General features: G+C 36.3%; 3 protein-coding genes and 2 non-coding genes across 10 annotated transcripts; 2 read left to right on the forward strand and 3 right to left on the reverse strand.

Annotated features, from left to right (window-relative positions):
- Positions 1-1021: 1021 nt before the first annotated feature.
- LOC130727951 (uncharacterized) lies at positions 1022-12606 on the reverse strand. Its single transcript, XM_057579262.1, has 24 exons — positions 12407-12606; positions 12160-12293; positions 11621-11705; positions 11411-11464; positions 10926-11017; positions 10694-10797; positions 10119-10194; positions 9083-9536; positions 5515-5853; positions 5219-5425; positions 4997-5095; positions 4829-4904; positions 4539-4666; positions 4133-4421; positions 3790-4034; positions 3572-3696; positions 3284-3401; positions 3048-3103; positions 2856-2949; positions 2585-2774; positions 2417-2488; positions 2237-2343; positions 2088-2150; positions 1022-1438 (listed from the first exon to the last, which is right to left on the reverse strand). Exons 1-24 carry the CDS (start codon positions 12455-12457, stop codon positions 1331-1333), a joined length of 3366 nt encoding a protein of 1121 aa, XP_057435245.1. The 5' UTR covers positions 12458-12606; the 3' UTR covers positions 1022-1330.
- Positions 12607-12746: 140 nt separating this feature from the next.
- TRNAA-AGC (transfer RNA alanine (anticodon AGC)) lies at positions 12747-12819 on the forward strand. Its single transcript has one exon. It is a non-coding gene; the product is annotated as a tRNA-Ala (tRNA).
- Positions 12820-12901: 82 nt separating this feature from the next.
- On the reverse strand, positions 12902-12983 carry TRNAS-GCU (transfer RNA serine (anticodon GCU)). The gene has a single exon. It is a non-coding gene; the product is annotated as a tRNA-Ser (tRNA).
- Positions 12984-15623: 2640 nt separating this feature from the next.
- On the forward strand, positions 15624-21157 carry LOC130727953 (acyl-coenzyme A oxidase 4, peroxisomal). Of its 2 annotated transcripts, none has more exons than XM_057579267.1 (13): positions 15624-15737; positions 15862-15960; positions 16183-16289; positions 16792-16869; positions 16963-17086; positions 17195-17268; positions 17357-17416; positions 17575-17684; positions 18226-18385; positions 19479-19555; positions 19639-19810; positions 19988-20080; positions 20883-21157. In XM_057579267.1, exons 1-13 carry the CDS (start codon positions 15719-15721, stop codon positions 21006-21008), a joined length of 1299 nt encoding a protein of 432 aa, XP_057435250.1. In that variant the 5' UTR covers positions 15624-15718; the 3' UTR covers positions 21009-21157. The 2 variants fall into 2 exon arrangements, with proteins under 2 accessions (XP_057435250.1, XP_057435249.1); XM_057579266.1 differs by having other exon boundaries at positions 15667-15737; positions 15859-15960.
- Positions 21158-23112, reverse strand: LOC130727957 (protein ZW2-like). 5 transcript variants are annotated; one of them, XM_057579274.1, is made up of 3 exons: positions 22922-23112; positions 22147-22838; positions 21158-21951 (listed from the first exon to the last, which is right to left on the reverse strand). In XM_057579274.1, exon 2 carries the CDS (start codon positions 22818-22820, stop codon positions 22170-22172), a length of 651 nt encoding a protein of 216 aa, XP_057435257.1. In that variant the 5' UTR covers positions 22821-22838; positions 22922-23112; the 3' UTR covers positions 21158-21951; positions 22147-22169. The 5 variants fall into 5 exon arrangements, with proteins under 5 accessions (XP_057435257.1, XP_057435256.1, XP_057435255.1 ...); XM_057579273.1 differs by having other exon boundaries at positions 21158-21616; positions 22147-23112; XM_057579272.1 differs by having other exon boundaries at positions 21158-21686; positions 22147-23112.
- Between the last annotated feature and the right edge of the window lie 93 nt (positions 23113-23205).

Below are 23205 nucleotides of genomic sequence, written 5' to 3' on the forward strand. Positions count from 1 at the left end.
TACCAACGACTTTACAAGTGACCTAGGCTTTCGGTAATTCTAAAACTTAAAATTTATGGCTTTTGATATCTTTGCGGGCTTAAAAAATTTTGGATATCAATTACCAACAACCAAAGTCGTCGGTAATTTCTTGCAATGAGCTAGTTTTTCAACTTTTAACTAGCTTATCAGTCATACATGTCAAACATAACCTGATATAACATTTATTCTTTCTTTTTTCATGAATGAAAAGTTTAGATGGATTCAACTCCAATCATCACAGTGAGTCCGGAAATGTCTCTAGGACCATAGGTTGCTTACGGAGGTAGTTACAAGTCACCCACTAACATAACCCTTACATCAATAGTGGGGATCAAACACAATCTTATAAGGGCAAGTGTTTATTCTTTGTCAACTGAACCAATGTGTGTTACATATATTCTTTTTTACCAAAATAAATATTGCTACAAAATAAATAAAATAAGAAGTCTAAAATAAATTTAGTCAAAATGTATACTTAAAATAATCAGATTATGATTAGTTTTAGTGTTCATTCAAAAGCAGAGCTTATTTATATATGGAGTGAATAGCCAAGTTAGTCCCTTAACTTGTACATTTATGGTAGTTGGTCCCTTAACTTAGAAAATAGCTTCAAAAGCTCTCAATTTGCAAAACGCTTTCATGTTAGTTCTTTTTATTTTGTGTCGTTAGTCCCTGAGATGAAAAAACACATATGTCACGCTATCTTATACGTGGGTTTCAATTTGGTCTCTGACATTCTCAATTTAATCTTAATTTAGTCACTGCGTTAAAACATGAACTTTCTCCCTCCAATCACTCTTTCTCCACCACCACCACCACCACCACCACCACCACCAACCTTCTCCCTCCCTTTTCTTCTTCCTACCACACTATATGTGTACAAGTTAAGGGACCAAATTTGCTATTCACTCTTATATATGTCACTGCATGCTATCATAAGAGAAAGGAAAATCATTAATAACTTAGAGAGATAAGTGATTCACTGAATACAGAAACCAAGTGAGATAAGGAATTCACTAAATATTGACAAAAATATCAAGGGATACTGTTATCTAACTATAAAAACAAAGAAGCTTCATACTACACGCAAGTGTCTTAACTATAATGAATCACTAATCACTATTTGGCCTTCATTTTATGTTAGCAAACGATACCAATGTTCTGTAATTTCCGTTCTTTTTTTTTCTGAGGTTCCTTTTGCTAGTTCTAGGCAACACAAGAGACAAAAATAGCCAACAGCCACAAATGTATAATATACAAGACAATAAATATACAACAATGATCGTGCAAATCTTTTTTTTTTTTGGGTCTATATTTGCCACCATTTCCTCCTTTCCATGGTTTTGACAAGCTCATTTGCTAATGATGCAAAATCTTCAGCTCCGTTTTGCAGTTCTGCAGTGCGTTGGCTGATTCTCTGGATCAAATTGAGCATTAAAAGTTCAGTTAAGCACCATTTAAGAATCATGATAATGACACTTCAAAAGTAAGAAATTTATCACCTTATGTAGTAAAACTAAAAAGCAGAGGATGCACAAAGATGTTAGTTTAATAATCAAAAGGGGCAGTGGTGTAAAAGAAAGAGATGGTGCTAGCAACATTATATAGGGATGGGACAAGATCCTCTCAAGTAACATGACCATCTTCTCCTGTGACATGACCATGGGATAGACATCTCACCCATCCTAAGCCGATATACATATACGTATAGCAATAATAATACCAAAATTACTATCGTCCAACCACCCCTCTGACTTCATTGGAAGACACAGACAACAGTTAATACTTGTGCATCACATTTTTCTTTTCATGTATGTTTAAAAGAATTAAGTGTAACAAGACTTTATAAAAAGTTATTGTTAGGATCCAATTGCCAGGTATGGGATATGAGTCCCACACTGGAAGTATGTGATTCTAATATGGGGTTTATAAGGCCGGATGGCTAGTCATTTGAGATAATTCAGGGCCTCTGGCTCTGGGCATTTAGAAGTTCTGCCATTGTGTTTTGTAATCAAGGGGAATTTTCCCTATTTTCAACAATAAAGATACCAATTTCAATTAGTTACCTCCAATTTTTCCTGCCTCTCCATAAGCTTGTTTCTTGCTTGGGAAGCAGCTGAGGAAGCATCCTGAAATCAGGCATTAATTAATATATGAACTCACTGAAATCAATTGAGTATGAAAAGAGAGAAAGGATAGACACAGCTTAGCATACCCCAGTTTTTCTATAAGCAGCTCTAATTTCTTCAGCTGTTCTAACTTTTGGCTTTACATCATCATCAGTCCCACCTTGAAATAATTTCTCCCTATCTTGTAACTTATCTGCAGCACGAAAAACGAAGAAACTGTCACTAATCACAGTTAAATTTTGAAATAAGTTTTGAAAATGATTTACCCTTCTGTTTGTTTTTAACACCAGGAGACGAAGTAGAAGCCTTAGTTACAGGCTCATCAATTTGAATGTCATCTGTGCCAAAATAGAACACGTTTAGAGGTTTTCAAACTATAAAAATAAAAATACAAAAGAAAAGGGGAAAATGAAGAGGAATTTTAGCAAGAAAACCTATATCAAGCTCCATTTCTTTATTATCTTCGACTACCACTGTTAGAGGGGAATCTAGCAAAGGGGGCTTAAAGAAAATGTCTTCCAAATGACCAAAATTGGAGGTTGAAATTTTAGTCAAATCTGTTGGAGAGGCTTTTCCTCCTTTTAATCCTTTGACAATACCACCTAGAATCGCTGGTACAGTGGTCTGTACCAAAATGGTGAAGCTGATTAAACAGTTTTTTTAAAGGTGGGAACTGTAGGATTTGAAAAAATTCAAACACAGAACCTGTTTTTTCTTTGGACTTGAAGAGAATCTAAACGCAGCATCAGCAGCAGCTGCGAGAACTTTATCATGAAGACAAGGCAAATGTTCCAGACTCCTAAAACAGAATAGAATTACTCATTCAACTTTTTCTTCCTCATTTTTATATTTTACTCCACAGTTTGTTATCAATTCGTTACAGAATAACAAAGTTACCTAAATTTGTCTTCGCCAGCTAGTAATGAGATGAATGCCAATTCAGATCCATTAGCCTGCAAGTTATCAATGTTAAGAGATGGGTGCTTTGAAGACCAAAAATTGTAGACTTTTAAGTTGACTGAATATCTTGGGCCATGATACTCAAATATGCTTAACAATCTCCCTCGAAAAACAGGTAGCAATAAAAAGAAATGGAATTCATGACAATTAGAAAGTTTTCGAGAGTATTATACCAGCACAATCTGCCCATTATCATCAGAACACATAGTTTTATCCATATTCACTTTATAGTTCCACCTTAATATTGACAATAAGGAGCTTTCCGCCACCAACTCCAAATCTGGCAAAGACCTGTACAAAGCCAATAGCAAAATTATCAGTTACACATAACGGATAGAACCAAGAATTTAGTATTGCACAGTAAATTTAATTTGTTAGAATTCACGTTATTATTGAAATTCGTAATTACACACCAGCCCCTTCTGGAAAGGAAAAAAAGAACAAAATAATGGAGTTTTCACCTGATTTCCAAAGTCCCAGTATGCAGCAATGATAGAAGCCCACAACATGTGTCATCTTTCTTAAAAATTGTAGTCCAATAGCAAGATTTAGAATGTTTCACTTTTCGAATCGCTTTCTTATTTCCCTGTACGAGCATATCTTACATATCAAACTTATCTGCATGGATACATACAATGTGAATGCAATGCAAATATGAAGTGTTAATTGACTTAAGGACCTGTATTAATGATTTTGCAGACGACAAGCGCAATGAATTTTCAAAGCATAGCAGAACAAGTGGATCCAAAAGGAGATCTCCAGAGTGCATAGTTTCTGAAGTTGAAAGTTCAGCCTCTAATGAATTGACCTCAGTTGAGTTATTTTCGAGCACAGGCTCGTCAGGGCTAGCATCACCAGTATTCTTCAAGGGTTCCTCCCGGTGCTTGTCATTTGATGATGCTTCAGAGGCTGAGATGCTATCCTCTGGGATACAAAAACTCTCTTAGAATTTTGATTTTTGAATGATATGCCAAGTTCCATAAAACTGAAAATATAGTGTTCTTGATGAAACTTGTACTTGCCTATAACATACATTGAAACTGCAGTTGATTCCTTTATGTGTAATGGCCGACTAGAGATCATTGTGCCAGTATCACCCTCAACTACATTAATTTTTCCATCTTGGGATAAGACAAATAGTACCTCCTCAAGAGAGTTTCCTGAAGGTGTTTCTGATTGCTTTGAACTATTCACAGCACTTTGAAAACATGCTTGTTGTTTCCAAACCATTGAAGTAATAGGAGTGCTAGAGCTGGGTACTCCATCAATCAAGAAAAAAACTGACAACAAAGTCATATCACAGACTGCCACCTGCAAAAACGCAATTTATCCAAGGTCAATCAATTCAGAGTTCTGACTCTTCTATTTATGATCAAATAAGCAACAAGAAGGGCAATGCCAATTAACAATTAGTCAGATGATACCCACACGACCATTTGAAAATCCAACAGCAAGTTTGGTTCCAGAATTTGCAAAAGATAATGCTTGTACTGGAGAACCAAGAAGAGAAAAAACAGCACTACAATGAGGTCTTTTTCCTAGTGGAGAGTCATGGACTGCATACAAGTTTAACAAAATATAAGTCAAGAGGCAACAATTTTATTTTATTTTCTGCACAACTTTCATAGTTTTGGGACACAAGCTGCACATATGGGGAAAAATACTCAAATGAAGAAGGTATCTTTTCATGATGATGATGAAAGACAGCTATAGATCACCTTCACTTTTTGTTTCCGTGATAAAATGGAAATTTGTCCCATCAGAGTGGTCATTTTTAAGGTCGTAAATGCGAACCTGTAAAAGTCATCACAAAAAGGAATTAGATTAAGTTTAAAACAGTTTTGATAAGCCTCACAGAGAGTAACATGTTAAGAAAGATTTCTGACAAGACCACAATCATTGCCCACAGCCAAAAGCAAGGAAACAGAACAGAAATCCAATTTTGTCACTTGTGCACTCGAACCAGCCACTTTTATACCATTCACCTACAAAACACACGGGAGATTGCTGTCAAGAAAATAAACAGAGAATATTTACTATATGATACACCAAAAGGATATTACTTTTCTTTCTAATTTTTTGGGACAAAATAATTGAGGAATTCTAACCTCTCCCTCTATGTAGCAAATATAAGACAAGACGGGATGTGTGGCGTCACACAGAAGGACAGATCCATCAGAATAACCTACAAAGTAGACTCTTTCAATCCCACCACCTTTAGCTGTAGACAAGTGACTGGGAACACCCCCAGTCAAGGGCCAATTTGAACAGTTAGCTGATCCATGTGTTGAGCCAGTTCTCAGAACTGAGGCAACCTAAGATAAATGGAATAAGTCGTTAGGCGTTATAAAATAGAAGAGATCAGATGTCAGATTTTTCAGAAAGTAGAAGACAAAGAAATTACCTCAGCTAGAACTTTTGATGTGTTCAACTCACTGGGAAACTTGACAAGTTTTGCAGCAGTCAAAGATGGATCAGCCATTGGTATTAGCACTGGCATCTCGTGAGCAGACACAGATGGCGTCCCATTCTGCTGAGATCTCAATTCAGAAAGGCTACCATTATCATAAAAATGTAGTTGTCCTGGGCTTGTCAGTACAAAAAGATCATCTTTGCTATTCAACCCCGTTGCTCCAAGACTAGGGAGTAGAATCAAGTCTGCAAAAGATCCATTGAGCGTAAGGTCCGCACGGCTAATACATCTTACTGACTCCATCCCATATGACCATTCAAGAGTTAAAACCTGTAATGGAAAGACACTTATAAATTTTAGAGGAACATTACAGATAAGGTAACAAAACAATTTAACCAGTTGAAACACCACCCATCAATCTAATGGAAACATTGTGTGACTAGAAATCCCCACAACAATGTCTACAACATCGCAATTGTTCGATATAACCAGGGCTTAAATGTCACCATTTAACCAAAGAAATGGGAAGATAATGAAGAAAACATATGGGGAAAAATCCTTAAGTTAAGTAAATAAGAGGGAAGGCCTACACTGCACTTAATATCAATAGTTCTTGTTGTTGAATATCTATTAAGATTTAGTTTATAATTAGTCTTGTCTCATTGAGATATAGTTTAGATTTGTTTCTCTATCTTAGATTAGTATATCTTAGATTAGTATCTATTTAAATAGAGATGATATCTATTTAAATAGAGATAGGTTTAGATAGATTTAGTTTCTTTTTATCTCTTTGTTAGTCTATATATATTGTAGTTTTCAGTCAAGTATTAATCAATGAAATACAAGTATTATTTTATCAAATTCAAGTTGGTATCAGAGCTAGTTTTGATCCCTCCGCTGTGAGGGGGCTCCTCCCCCGTGAGCCCCCTCATGGTGACTTTCCAAATCTCTTTGGATTTATTTTTCTTACTTTGCTTCCGCTTGTTAGTTCTAGCCGTTTTCTTACGGCCTCGTTTCTTTCTGATTATGGCTCCCTTTCTCTTGGAACCCTAGTAATGTTCAACCACTATCAAATCAACGGTCGGTTCGCTGTGCCGCCTTCCCAGCCATCGTTCGTGATGCCGCTTCCACAGAAAGGTTCGCCATGCTCTCTTGATTCTGTTCCAGCGGTCGGTTTCTCCATATCTGCCCTTCTTGCGTGCCGTTTGTGGCCGTGACTCGTGTTAAAGTGTCTGAACCATGCTACTGTGGAATTCTGTTACTGTGGTTTTTGCATCTTTGGGTTTCGTTTGCAAGTTGTTGATGGAGCAGTGGTTTGGTGGACAGTAGTTATCACTTTTGGTTACTCTTGGTAGTCTAAACTAGGACTTAAAACTACAATTGGTGTAGTTGTGGCAAGACACATGGTGCCCTCACGCTTGTTCTCTTTCCTTTTTTGCCCACATGTTCTCCAGATTCTAAGAATTTCAGTTCTCGGTTTTTGGCGGTTCTTGCCCAGAACCGGTCTTCCTCTCCTCCCTGTTCCATTCCAGAAGTCCATTGGTCCAGATTGGCAGCAAGGAAGTATGCTCGTATTACTCAAAAACTTGTTTCAACGCTAAATTTAAGGATCTTAAGATTCAGAACATGGTTGGCTCTAGTTTCTTGTTTTGGTTTCTTGTTTCTTTGATGGCACAGTGTGGTTTTGGAGTTGGAAAAGATTTTTGCTCTCTATTAAAGTGCAGAATTGGTTTTGCATTGTGTGGTTTGTTGGTGTATAAATTTTGGACTATTATTGGGAATATCTCTCTCCGGCAGCAGCGACTTCTCAAGTTAATTATATTTGTTACAAGCTATGCATATGACATATATGCTCTAGCTTGAGGGGAGGATCTGGATATTGCTAAATCTTAATTATATTTGTTACAAGCTATGCATATGACATATATGCTATAGCTTGAGGGGAAGTGTTAGGTATTGTTAAGTATCTTAGAGACTACAGTCAGCCACCGCCGCCGGATTCCAAGCCACGCGCCTCCCATCTCTTTGCGTGTGAAGTCCACGCGCCGCTATCTCCGCTTCTTTGTTTTCGCTGGTCCTCTTTGTGTATCAGCCAGATTGCGCCGCTCTCTCCGCTGCTTTGTTCTCGCTGGTCCTCTTTGTGTATCAGCTAGGTTTGGTTTTAAGGATACTCTGTTTTGACGTGTGTTGTGCCATCTCTCATTGTTGGCCAAGTTTGGTTTGGTTTGGTTTGGTTTGGTTTAGTTTGGTTTGGTTTGGTTTGGTTTAGAGTTTTAACTCTGTTTTGACGCTCAGGTTCCGCATTGGTTTTTGAGACTTGAGTTGTTGTTTGCGTCTCATTGTTCGAGATGCTCTTATTATATTGATCTTGGCTGACTTTATGCAATTTGGTTTTGAAGGTGACAGTGTCACCTTCGTTTGTTTTGTCTCGATTGTTTGGTTTGTTGGTTTTAGGGCTTCAGCTGCGAGTTGCGCTGGCCCACTCTCTAATGTTTGAGAGTTGTCTGTGTCAAAGTTGACACCATTGTTTGTCTTAGAAGCCATCAATCGATCGACCTCAAGTATGTTTTATTTCTGTGTGGTTGTTGTTGGTGAGTTGTTGCTTCAGCCTTGTTTTGTTTTCGGGCGTATTGTTGCTGGTTTTTCGCCCTTGTTTGCTGGCTCAGCTACCCTACGACACTCCAGAAGAATTGGTTTTTGTCTTGCATCAATTTCAGCCAGATCAAGTATGAGAAGTTGTCTTTTGCCTGCCCATGGATTTACTCGAAGTTTGAAAGGTTATTCAATTCAGAGATTCACCGAGACCGTCATTATTAAGGGATATCTATTAAGATAATGTTCTTCTTGGGTTCGATTTGTTACAAGCTTAAAGCTAAGTAAGCTTTAGCTTGAGGCAGAGTGTTGAATATCTATTAAGATTTAGTTTATAATTAGTCTTGTCTCATTGAGATATAGTTTAGATTTGTTTCTCTATCTTAGATTAGTATATCTTAGATTAGTATCTATTTAAATAGAGATGATATCTATTTAAATAGAGATAGGTTTAGATAGATTTAGTTTCTTTTTATCTCTTTGTTAGTCTATATATATTGTAGTTTTCAGTCAAGTATTAATCAATGAAATACAAGTATTATTTTATCAAATTCAAGTCTTGTAAAGGACCCACATTCACTAGAGATATTGCCAAATAAGTCCATATATAGGGTAGAGAAAAACTCACCCCTGGGCTAGCTTTTTGGGGTAGAATTATGCCAAACCTAAATTCTGGAGTTCTCATAGTTTATACTGGTCAACCCGATTAATCACATCATAAGTAGTTTTCCAATATTTTGTACATGTCCTGCAGAGTCTAACTAAAATATTTTTAATACATTCGAGTTTTAGGCATTGTGAAACACATGAGATTGTTTAAATTCTAGGTTTAGAATAATTTGGTACGTGTCACCTGACATATTTTAGCCAAACGTACAATTGACTAGAACTTACAATCCACGATCAAATAAACTAATTGAATGTAATTTAAAATAAAATGAAAAGCAACCATAAACAAATAACTTACAGTCAAAACTTCTTCAGATCCAATTTCATCACCACCATAGACAAACAACTGCCCAGCACAATCACTATTGGATTTATGGCTGTTGGACCACTGTAAGACAATGACGGGGAGCCTTCTTTCTGCAGAGGAAAGTTGTAGCTTGACAACATTTTTAGATGACGAATTCTGTTCACTTTTAGAAGGTGTTGCGGATGACAAGTTCCAGAAAAGGATATCTCCATCTAAGTATCCCACAGCAAGAATGGACCCAGTGGAAGATGCCCAGCAAAGAGCACTTACCTCTTTGTCTTCCAGATTTTGTTCTAGAATATCAGCTGGAAGATTGCTATCGATTTCAGTAGAGTCACCACCCTCATCCTTCAATTGGAGATCCTTTCCGCCACCAACAAAAACAATTTTAGCTTCAGAAACATCCCACAGAATGAGCAGCCCATCCTGAAATGCAATCAACAATCTGCAAAAATATACAAATACAGAATTATTCTTCACCGAATTGAGCATGATGAGTGTACTTTTTTCCCCAACTATCTATTATGTGTGTGTGTGTGTGTGTCTGCACACAACTTCAAGAAACAATACCAAGTCATAGAAGTAGAGACATGGATGCATCAAATATTGATGGAGACACTCGCTGCTTGAAATATATTCACCCATCATTTCGTTCAGAGTTCAAACTTAGATAGATAGAAATACAGGCAGCTCATCAAACAATGTATAGTTGTTTCTAAGAAGTATGTACAGTTATGGCCATGCCCATGAAAAATTACACACACTACTTATAAAGGTTGACTCCAATTTCATCAAATGCTTGCAGTCATTTTGAAAATATAAGAAATCATTTGACACAACAAAGATGACAAGATTATTAGAAATATGACTGCTAAACAAGTAAGTAAAATCTGATTTTACAAAACCCTATTCTTCAATTGGCATTGCTGCAGTAAAATATTGATAAGTAGCTAGCAAGTGAGCATTCCAATTTCAAAATTCACAGCTGAAAGAAGTTAAGAAACTATATGAACGGCTTATATCTTGCCTGTTCCCTGAAGAAGAAGGTTGTGAAAGAACTCCAACAATTGGTTGATCACTGGGATCTGAAAACCCAGCAGCTTCTATCAAAGGGAATAAAACAATGGCAATTAGTAAAGTGAGGAAAAAGAAGCAATAAGTAAAGCAAAGAAAAACAAACATTTTTACAAACTAAGGAACAGATGAATCAACTAAAGAACACAATAGGACATAGCATTGCATAGCATGTATATGAAGAGGAATTATCTATAAGTTCTGCATCTGTATGTGTTTCCTTTATCCGAGGAGCTCAAAATAATTTCCACGTTGAAAATAATATTTTTAGGAACATAGACTAAAGTCTATAGTATACTATGAGAAATAAGGGGACGGATAGGGGATTAGTGGCAGGAGCACTAAAAATGGAAGTAAAAGAATCTTCACATGTGGGACCAAATCAAAAGTGAGGATTTTCCTCTGTTGTACGTTCACTTTGTCGTGTACATATACACACTGAATTTGAGGTACTATCAAAGATTGAAAGATTGCATGTACGGCTTCAGAAAATGTCAATCATCAAAACAATAAACAAGACGAAATTACCCCTGAGAAATGTTGCTGATAAATTATTTGATGACTTCAGCAGTTGTCCTTCCTCAGCTTCAAACTTTATCACAGAAAAGGAGCCATGCTCATCTCCAACATAACTGCACAATAGAGTAGTAAAGTTATTAATCAAGTGCCATTTAATCGCAACCATGTCCATCAGAAACTAACTAGTAACAAAAAGAAAAGTATACAGATGCATTAACTTTTAAGTATTTCCCTTACATACATATAATTTGAGCCACTGACTACAGAGAAAGCAGTAATATTCGACTCCCATTGCAAAGAATAAATAAGGCTCCGGCTCTCAAGATTCCAAACCTGCCAAAAATGTTAAAAATGATTAATTGGGGGGTATAAATATAGCAGAATTCTACATCATAAAACCTCTAATGAGCAAGGAAAATCTAAGTCAACCAGGATACCAGCCAGATATGATAAATTGATCATTCAATTCCTAAAATCATATGTATAACTTCTTTTTAACAAATTACAGTGAATGCAAAAAAATGAAGCGAGGATATCAATCACACGACATAGAGATATCAACAACAGATCAAAGTTGAGAGACACGAGCAAACTGCAATATATAGTGTGTTCAGGGGGGAAAAGAGCAAGAGAGGCAGTGAATGACATATGATTTAATTGCTAAACAGTGGCTTTATTAGAAAGCTGTATTAAACACAAAATGAAACCTAGGGAAAAGAAGTTTACCTGGACATCATTATCATTTAAGATACCAACTAAATGCCCCTGGTTTTGTAGGAACTGCAAGAGTCAAAAAAAGATCCAAACATCAAAATGCAATTCATACAGGAGGAATCATCACAATACAAGCTTAGACAGCTAGCATTTGGATAATGTGTTCTTTTGTATCAATAAAAAGTCCAAGATCTAACTCTATATTGATTTGAGAAGTTCCACCTCTAGGTATTTGTAAGGCAGTTGCTTAGGAGAAACCAAAAGTCCTTCAATATTATCACCGCCAATCACCTTAAGTCTTCCATCCCTGCCATTAAGCTAAGCAATATAAGCAAAAACATCCTATTACGACATCCATTTGCTGGCTATAAAATTCGTGATATATGCCTTGTCTGTTCATCGCTATACTCTAAGAATTATGCTTTATGGATACAATACGACTATGTCATCACTACATCGGCTCGCTAATCATACACACAAGGGTTATACCAGTTATACTTTCTCTTAACATAATGCTCATCTCTTGTAATTTTCAACTCAATGTTTCTAACTGAAAAAATCAGAACAAATGCCAACACTAATGAAGAACTTAGGCCTCACCAACAACTACAACCTTCCCATACCATCTAGCATAAAAAAGCCTCTAGAAACAGAATGAGCAATACTATTGTAGCTCGCAAAAACTGTAACATACCCAATTTATCAAAAATATTAATTAAAATAACTAAAAAAAATGAGAGAGAGAAACAGAATGAACTGACAATGTCCCAATAGCCAAAAGTCGCTGAATGGGGTCAAAGGCGAGAACTGAAGCAGTGGAAGGAATGCCATAGTGAATGACAATTCTGGGATCCAACTCACTTAGCTGCAAACTAGCATGCTGCAACAACTTTTGCTGAATCAAAAAAACCCAAAAATCAGAATCTGAAGTCCAAATAAAAAATAACAACAGAGGAAGAAAACCCAGATAAAGATGAAGTGCTTAAAGAAAAAGGATAGGAGTTTTACGGTAGAATGGTGATGATGAACGGCCTTGTTCAACAACTTTTTGGCGAACATGGTTTGCTGCTGAGGATGTTGTTGTTGTGTTTCAGAATCTGGGTTGGTTGCCTTGTTGGACTACTCTGATCATTCCAATGACAAATATTTTTGGATCAAGAAAATGAAAAGTTTTGTTGTATTTTTTCAAGCTGATCTGTGAGTCAATTCAAAATATGCCGAATGAATGCCTATAGTTATTTATTATTATTCCACGCCTTTTTCTTATTTAATTTAATTTAACCCTGGTTATTCATACGACATAAATTATTCTTTTATCTATTTAATATATCATTGTTTCGCCAACAATGGGGATGTAGCTCAGATGGTAGAGCGCTCGCTTAGCATGCGAGAGGTACGGGGATCGATACCCCGCATCTCCACTTTTGATGCAATTTTATCCGCTAACGATTTACAGTTTTTTACTACTCCAGTTTTTAAGAGGTTGAAAAAAACAAATGAAAACGACGCCTGAGAGATTCGAACTCTCGCGGGGAAACCCCATGTACTTAGCAGGCACACGCCTTAACCACTCGGCCAAAGCGTCGTTGATGATAGTTTACATTCTATTTTCTATTTATTGTATTTTATATTTATTATTAATGGTGTGCTTCTTTCATAACTCATGCCTCATGGAGTTGTTTAGGAACGAATAAATTTGAGATGTTTTTTCGTTGATCGGGTATCTTTGCATTCCATTCATAGCTAACTTAAATTCTTGTTTGAAAATTGCACATGTAAAAAAAGTGGATTCATGGTTTACAAGCAATCAAAATGCGTTGAAGGTGTATGATGTGTGATTTCGAAATGTAGTTAGATGTGAAATTTATTACAAAGCGTCATATTATATGGTGATTTCTTGATGAATAAAAGTCGTGGTGGACTTAAATTTGAAGCACATAAAAACACAAAACCATATTGTTGATAAGTTTGTGTAAAAGATAAAGTTTACAAGAAACTAAGTAAAAAAAATCACATGATTAACACACAAAATAAAATTTGATTAAAATGAAAGCAGGAAAACAGCGAAAGGAGATCTTTTACATGAACTCTATATGGTAATGTGTCGTGTAATCGTGTATTGGTGTATGGTAGACATAGGATTTTTAAAGTGTGTGTATAAGATAAACAACCATTTTTCCATATTACAAGATCTTATGTGAAAAAATAATCCTATTTAATGAAAATAAAAGAAATATCTAGTCTATGTCGTTCATTCAGCATGACTTAAGAAGCTTCAAGCTTGTTTCTTCAAACCTCTCTAATCACTTTGAGCTAGCCTCGTATCATCACATCTTGTAATCGTTGAGATCGTGGGTATGTGGCCCTTGATGCGCTCACCTCCTTGATCATGTAGTGCAATCGTAGCATCTTCAGAGTCCGTTTTTGAATTTCATGCTCACTATTCTTCCTCGAATTCAGTGCTCTAGTGTTGACTGATTCTTTGGTACCTAAACAAAATATTTCCTAAGTGTAGATGGTGTCTTGTTCTCTTAACCAAGCCTTTCTTTGAACTTCCACCCATCTGGAATGTGACTCACCATAACTTTGGGCCTTTTCGAAGTCACATCATGATTTATCATAGCTTAGTCAATTTGGACCTTCATCTTGGCAAAAAACCTTGAGCAATATATTGTGGCTTCGAAACCGCTCTTGACTCTTTTCAAGATCAACTCCCAATGGCCATTTCCTTTGCCTCTTTTCTCAATAACAAGCTTTTCCTTTTATCTTCTCAAATTTGAAAATTTGATATTAACAAATACCCCCTAAAATGTTTTTTCTCGAGTGAAACGACAAGGATAATATTTTCTTTAGGTCCATAATTTCGAATCCAACCCAGTTTCATTGGTCATGCCTCGAAACCTTTTGGTATTCTTTGGCCAACCAATTTGTGTCATGTAAATGTCAAATCAGATAAAAAAAAATAACCTGATAAAATGAATGAGTGAGTCACCATTTAGTGTACCATATCAGCAAAAGTTAATGAAAAGGCTTAAAAAATATAACAATGTATATTTTCAGGGATTAAAAACTTAGAAATAGCCTAAAAACAACATTTCCTATATTTTTAGAGACTAGAAACATATTTAAGCCAAAAAATTATTCTAATATCATAAAAAAAGGGCTTAAATATGTTGGAGGTCCCTCTAAAATAGGGGTCCTTTGGTTAAGGCCCTTACAAAATTTTTTGGGTGGAATAAGCCCCTAATGTGAAAATAATATATAGTGATAAGCCACTGCCGTGAGGTTCCGTTTAATTTATGATGATTCTGCAAACGGCACTGACATGGATTATATTTTGTGAAAATTATTCAATTAAAGAGGGTGTCACGTAAGTAAATGAGGGTTAAAAAAATAAAAATAAAATCTAAACCCAAAGTAAAAAACTCAAGTACGTTTGGGGATTTTACTTAGGTTTTTTACTTTGGGTTTTTATTTTTTCAACCCTAATTTACTTACGTGAAACCCTAATAATTTTCAAAAAATATAATCCATGTCAACGCCGTTTGCAGAATCATCAGAAATTTAACGGAACCTCACGCCAGGGGCTTATCACTATATATTATTTTCACATTAGGGGCTTATTCCACCCAAAAAAATTTGTAAGGGCCTTAACCAAAGGACCCTTATTTTAGAGGGACCTCCAACATATTTAAGCCTAAAAAAAGCCTACCACACTTTTATACATTTCACCAATTCTATAATTACGAAGAAAAACTTTTATACTAGAACATTTGTCAAAATGTATATTAAAATTTGAGTTTAATTTTGATGCACCGACGGTGTAAAGTTTTTTTACACCGTCAACCAATCAGATTTCAAAGATTTGTCATGTCACTCAATTTAATTAAATAAAAAATCTATTTTTCCCACATTCAAGAAATCTGATTGATTGACGGTGTAAAAAAACTTTATAACATCGGTGCATCAAACTTTTTCTCTTAAAATTTTGACAATAAAAAACTGGAATATATTTGCACAGCAATTGTATTCTTCTATAATTACGTAAAAATTCAGTCATGCAGAAGTATATAGTAAAAGGATCCATTTATGGTGGGTAACTAGAAAAATGACTAGTAAAGCCAAATCACATACATATATGCAGATAAACATGCTGAGCTAAGAATGTCCAAAAATTGATTAATAATGGAAAAGATGAACACTACAATACAATTGCGTGACACATTTCCATTTTTATAATCATCAACCCCCCCCCCCCCCCCCCCCACTCGATTCAATTTCAGTGTTGACCATTTCCCTTTCTCTTCCACCACCACCACCATGACTGGTCCCAATCCAGGTCGAGTTCTTCCTTCCATTTCTATTTTTGGATCCATTGTTTTTGTTATAGAAATATGATTCAATTTGAATTTGCAGAAAATTGTTATTCACGATTCCTTTGATTTTTCATGTGTTATCAGCAGATATGAATTCAAAGATGCCTTCATATTTTAATTTACCAGCACTTGATGTTTCTGTGGCATTTCCACAAGCAACTCCTGCTTCTACTTTTCCTCCTTGTGGTAACATTTCTATTTGTATATAATTTTCAATGAATATTATCAATCATGCTAGTGGATCTCAATAAAGAGTGTGTTAGAAACTGTGTTATTGAAATTGCTCTTGCATTATTTGTGGATGCAAAGTGTTTTGTGTAATATAAAAAATGATGCATGCTTGGGTTTGGACTTTGGAGGATTGACTTCTGTTTTGTATCTGTGATTATATATTGTTGGAAAGTGCAGCTTCAGATTATTTTCAATTCGATGATTTATTGACACCGGAGGAGCAAGCAGTTAGGATGAAAGTGAGAAAGTGTATGGAAAAGGAAATTGCTCCCATAATGACCCAGGCATGTTCTGTCTATATAAATTGTTGAAGTAAATGTCTAGATTGGCACTGCAACCGTGCATATATCAGAAATCATATAATTTGGTCTAAAAGCAACACAATAAATAACATCTTTTGGGGACAAAGTTGTAAATTTACTCATACATATACATGTTAACAATGGAAAGTATAATTTGATGTAATACAAAAAAAGAAATTAAAGGGCATTTGGAGGATCAAACTAATGATAATAGTATTTTCAGATGACCATATTTGATAGGTTTTTTTTTCTGGGGTGGGGAGTGAAACGGATTAGTGTATTAGCATGTTTATTTTCACAATTGACACAAAAACCTAAGACATATTTACTAAGAAGCTAAGATTCGTAGCTTCTAACCAGAATTGATTCTAGAACATTTCACCGTGGAGCCAAACGTGCTATATATAATATGAAAAGATTCTATGACGATGCTATCTTTTATAAAAAAATATTCTCCTGACTCTAAATCTCATGTTTTAAGCAGTACTGGGAGAAGGCCAATTTCCCATTTCATGTCATTCCGAAGTTTGCTGAACTGCATATTGCTGGTGGCACAATCAAGGTGAGCTATTAACATAATTTCCCATTTATTTTGTCTTAGTTAGTTGTAAGACAGTGCAAAAGGAGTTCTTAGCTTCCTCTGACTGATTCTCAGGGTTATGGTTGTCCTGGTCTTTCCATGCTTGGGAGTGCTGTTGCTGCAGCAGAAATTGCTAGAGTTGATGCAAGCTTTTCAGTTTTCATTTTGGTCCATTCATGCTTGGCAATGCTCACCATTGGTAATATCCTTGTTTGTAATAATCTCTGAATGCAACTGTTTTTCTAATAGGTTAATAGCTATTCATAGTTTCTGATATTTTACATCTTTGATTGACTGCCAAGTATAGCATTGTGTGGATCTGAAGCTCAGAAGCAAAAGTACCTACCTTCTTTGGCAGAGCTAAAAACTATATCATGTTGGGTAAGTGAGTCACCTTCCTTGGATTTGAAAGATATGCATCATGTTGCTGAAGTTCCACTTCTCAAAGAGGTTATTTTCTTTTGGTTAGGCTTTGACTGAACCTGATTATGGAAGTGATGCCAGTTCTTTGAAGACCACAGCAACCAAGGTTCATTGTCTAATGTGTCTTACCTACTATTTACTTCTCTAGCAAGTTGCATTTTGCTTTTTTATGAATTATTTATCATTTTACTCATGTAACTTTCACTATGCTCAACGGTACCAATGTTCCGTAATGCATTCTTGCTTTGCATTGAAACTAATCAGGTGGAAGGTGGTTGGATCCTTGAGGGCCAAAAGAGGTGGATAGGAAACAGTACATTTGCTGATTTGTTGGTTATCTTCGCCAGGAATACCACAACAAATCAAATAAATGGGTATGCAATGTGTACCAACTTCGCTTATTGTTAAATCCTTATATATAAGCATGTCTGTATGTGGATTATTTGTATTGTAGCACATGTAAAGGCCATGGAGATACAAATCTCCATGATGTTTCATGGACCGCCTTACCCCAAAAAGAAAATAGAAATGAATGCAATGATTAACATGGACGTGAATGTTCGATCTTTTTATATAGTAGTTTTTCACCCTGTGTATGTTCATTACTTCACCAGAATATAGCCTAGCCCTAGAATAACATTACAATGGAACATTTAGCGCTTGTTTAGTTTGATAACATTGTTTATGTTTTTACTGTTTAACTAATAATCACAAAGTTACCACTTTGTTTTGACCTTTTCTGTAATTATTAGTGAAAATGGAAAACATCTTTCTCAAACTGAACACACTCTTAGGATTCTAGATTGTTTCTTCATATATATTTTCTTCACTTAACTTTTATATTCCTGGATGCTTTCATGTCCTGCTTCACAAGTACTGTATTTATTTACCTTTTTCTTATGCATATTATTTCAGCTATATTGTAAAAAAAGATGCACCTGGTTTAACAGCCACAAAAATAGAGAATAAAATTGGACTTAGGATCGTACAAAATGGAGACATTGTTTTGAAGAAACTTTTTGTCCCTGATGAGGATAGAATAGCAGAACTCAATTCTTTTCAAGACACAAACAAGGTAAATTTGTACGGTGCTTTCGTTCTCAGGAATTATTGTGTGATTTTATCATTTTCAACAAAAAATTACTGTAAACATCTTGTTGTTCATATAACAGAAATTACTTGATGAAGTAGTAGAGCTTTTATCAATTCTGGTTCCTGTGTCCTCTTAGAGCCTTTGTAGGACTGATAGGACACAACTTCTGAATTGAACAGGAAATTTTACTGAATTCAAACAGGTAAGCTTCTGAAGAAAAGATCCAGTGCCAAGGCTCCTACAGAGAATATTTTTACAGGGAATATTTCCCTGCTCTAAGATTCACACTTCACACCCCCTTACTTCCCTATACTACAACATATAGATAGATAGATAGAAACATAACTTACTCTGATTATGTAGCTGTGTGTTAATTATTCAAAGGGAGAGTTTTGTCACTGTAATGGTTCCACCCGACTCGATCAGAATTGCTTCCTCTGAAGGATAGCCTATAGTTGGAGGACCTGCCCCAGAGAAATTTTTTTCTTAATAGAATGGTATTTAATAAATAGTGTATTTACCTCCTCAATATTTTTATAGTATCTAATTCAATAAGCTATTGTTTATTTTGCTAAATATGTGTTTAGTTTTCGCCCTGTTAACTAACTCTTCCCTCTCTCAGTAACTGTGCTACACAGCAGTTCCTTAACTCACCCCCCTACATGGCAGTTCCTTAGGTCACCTTGCGGTTCTTTCTGGGTTTGACCTTCCAAATAGTTGTTTGAATGGAGTTGGACTTGGATCTAGCAACTGATCCTCCTCCAACCCAACATACTCCTTGGCTCAATCAGATTCTGCATGTCTTAGGTTATGAATAAGATCAGCATTTGTCTGGTTCTACCACTATCCATTTATTGCTAGTGCACTTAAAGGCTATTAGCATTCCAACCAGTTGAATATGCCACACTCAAATACTGTCACATCTGCTTCTGAAAAACGAGAACATTCTAATTTTCTTTTCCCATGTCTTTGTATTAGTTCATTATTCTCTATCCAATTCTTGGTTACTTCATCATTATAACTTTGTATTTATAATTTACATGTTGTATACTTATTTTTTGCTATCTTAAAACAGGTACTTGCTGCTTCTCGTGTAATGGTTTGCTGGCAGCCAATTGGTGTATCAATGGGCATCTATGATATGTGTCATAGGTATTCTTATATAGCATGCTAATAGTATGCTTCAACCAAAGCTTTCACTGAAAACCATGCTGAAAATTCTATGTCATTAAAAGGTACCTTAAGGAAAGGAAACAGTTTGGAGCACCATTAGCAGCTTTCCAAATCAACCAACAGAAACTTGTTCAAATGCTTGGTAACGTTCAAGCAATGGTTCTTGTTGGTTGGCGCCTGTGTAAGTTGTATGAGAGTGGTAAACTGACGCCGGGTCATGCTAGCTTGGGGAAGGTAACTCATAACCTATCCACATTTATAATCATACTATACTCACAAAATAAAAGAAAAGAAAACCCCAGAAAGTTTCTGACCAGTTTACCTTCATTGATTTAATGATCGGTTCGGTTTTTAAAATACTGGTATGTGGTACTGGTAGATAACTTACAATAATTTGTCATCATTTTTCAGTCGTGGATCTCCTTGAGGGCAAGAGAAACAGCTGCCCTGGGGCGAGAGTTGCTTGGTGGCAATGGAATTTTGGCTGATTATCTTGTGGCAAAGGTTCTCATGCCTAATTCCTAATTTAGTAATTTAACTTCAGCAGATATTGATACTACATTTCCAAAGTTCTTACCAAAACCCAATGGGTGTCGGTCCTTGTGATTAAAACTTAGAGTTGGTTGATAGAAACCATAAGTCGAAAGTTAGATTCTTACTTCTTAGGAGTCGTATTCTTGAGGGTCTTCACTACATTATCACTACATTAAGGTTGGAATTACAAGAACAATTTAGGACATCAAAAGAAGTCCTGACCTAGAAGAAAGGCCCAACTGTGAAATTTTATTAAACCAAATGGATGCTGCTAGTGATCTCTTCATTCTAACTATGTACAAACCCTGCATGGGTTCTATTCCAATAGATTTGGATTTTTTTTTAAAACGAGATGGAAATGGGGGCCCAAGTGTATATCTTATGATACTTCTTTGATTATTATTTAGTATAGTAGTGATGTGGTGATTTCAATCATATCTATAGAAATTGCTCAATTTCCTAAGAGTCTATGACCTAACTCATGCAAAGTGCCTATCTTAACCACAGCATAACCTCCGGCTTACTTCTTGTGACTTCACTGTTTTTGTTGATGAAGGCTCTGTTGGGCTATGATTAAACCAAAACTCAATTGAAGTTTAAGCTCACAGAACATGATTATTACCAGACATCAGATTAAAACTTCTATACTTTTCCAGAGATTGGCCTCATTAGTCTACTTTGTTTTTATTGACATTGTTCATAGATTGGGACATTTTGTTTACTGACAGTGACATGTTTTTAACTTTTATGCTTTTATTCTCTATTGTTGCAGGCATTTTGTGACTTAGAACCGATCTATACCTTTGAAGGAACCTATGACATCAACACCTTGGTCACAGGTAGGGAAGTTACTGGTTTTGCAAGCTTTAAGCCGGCTGCTCAAAGAAGTAGAATGTGAAAGTGTAGAAGTGCTCCTCTATGGACTCCATTGGTTTATCTTTTTTTAGTTCAGCAACAATTCAGAAGCATTCAATTCAATAATTATACAAATGTTAATGTAGATAACACAGCAGTGAAATGAAAAATAATGGATATTCTTCAAGTCCACATCTGCTCTTTTTCTTTTGTTGGTTGATGGCTTGGGCTTTTGGCATTCTCCTTCTCTTGCAGTGTGAATGAACCGTGTAATGAGGAAAGGACAAAAAAGAGCCTGTTTTTCAGCCAGAGTCAATTATATAAAGATGCTTCTGTGAGCAGTTCAAAATTAATTATGAGGAAAGAGTAGCTAATGCAAACATACTATAAAAGTGACTTTTAAGGTTCCACACCTTGTACAACCAACTCAAAAACATTTCTTGATATATCACAAGAGAAACAAATATCTATTATAGTAAATATAGAAAATAGGTCATGAAATCTGGGGCAGCTGCTTGAGTGGAGTTCCTGGAATGCTTTCTCAAATAGGTACTGAACCTATTGATGTTGAAGTGAGGCTATGGCTTCTAGATAAAGCATGCACTGCATGGCCTGATCTTGCCCATCAAAGCTCTATGCTCATCGAAGAAACTTCAGAAAGGGAGAGAAACAACATCAGGAGGAAAACACCACCAGCTTATCATCAAATCCTGAGTGCACACTGCACAATGCTCATCATCATTGATGCTAGCTGCTAAGGTCCATGTATCTCACAACTCAAACCAAATTGAAAAAAAAAATCAACAGATATGATACCTAGACTCAAAACAGAGACATAAAACAGTAAAGACACCATACATAAACATCAATTTTTTCTTATCTCTCACCTCTTTTCCAATTTACATCTCATATCACATTCATTACTTCTCTCTTCTCTTCCCACAATCAACATTTTCCATAGAAAAAGGAAAATTATTAATAGACATCTGTAACATCCAACAAAGTGAGACAAGATGAGAAAAGAGATGTAATAGATATGATATATGATAGAAGAAAGAGAAAGTGAGAAAAATGGAGTAAGTGTTGGATGTCTACCCTATGTATGAGTATCATTACTCATTGAAAAAACATGAAGGAAAGGAAGGGAAAAAAAAAGGAAAGTAAAACCAAAACCAACTTACAAGAAGAAAAGCCTTCTATTCATTCATCCTTGGCCTCCATCTTGGGCATCCTTATCCAACCCCCAAGACCTGATCCTGATTTGAAGCTCAGCCACAGCAACCAAAAAGTTGATAATCTGAGCTGGTCTGAGAATCCTCACAACTTTCCAAGCTGTGTTTGACCTCAAAGCATCTGCTTTTTCCACAAGATTCTCCAGTACCTCCCTGAAACTGCTTGGAACCACAACACCCTCCTCTGCCATGAAGGACCTACTCAAACACACCCTGCCATGGCTTCTAGCCAAATCCACAAGCGGTGGCGCCGCCACACCCTCCTGAACTTTAGCCAGCTCATCGTTGAGGTCCCTCTCTTCCCTCTTGGTCTCTTGCCTCAGCTGACTCAACCTCTGCCTCTGCTCTCCTGACAAGTCAGCCACAGATGAGTTCACCACCTGAAACGTCATTCCAGGCTTGAACCCCGCCACCAAAAGGAATGATCTCTCGAATGAACTGAACCATGGAGGTGAGAAAACAAGCAGAACATCTTGGTGGGCAATCCTTGATTTCTCTTCATAGTACTGTCCATAGTGGCAGAGGACCCTGTTGATCAGTTGCCTCATATCAGCATCCTGCAACTCTTGAAGGTGCTGCTGAGCTGAAAGAAGCTCGTCAAGAAAGGCTCTTTGCCGCACCATCCACCCTTGGAGAAATGCCTGAAATGCAGCAACGTTTGCATGGTCAGTCATCTATGGATTCAGGGGTGTATGAGGGGAAGAGAGATAGGTAAAAGTAAAACCAAAAAAGAAGGAATGGAAACTTGTTGGTTTGCTTAAGGGGGGAAGCATTGCAATTGCTCTGTGATGATGGTGCATGTAAGGGAAGCCTAATGGCTAAAAAGAGAGTAAGGTGAAGCAAAACAGAGTGAGCGGTGTTGAATTGGAGAAACAGAGATATACTCATAGATAGAAATAGTGGTGCTTGTGAGTGAGTGGCTTTCGGTGCAGTTTGTCGCCACGTGCAACGTTTTGAGGATAAAAATGTGATGAAATGAGAATGGGGATAGAGGGGATGAACTGATTT

The sequence above is a fragment of the Lotus japonicus genome, chromosome 1 (genome assembly GCF_012489685.1).
Source record: "Lotus japonicus ecotype B-129 chromosome 1, LjGifu_v1.2".
NCBI lineage: Eukaryota > Viridiplantae > Streptophyta > Magnoliopsida > Fabales > Fabaceae > Lotus > Lotus japonicus.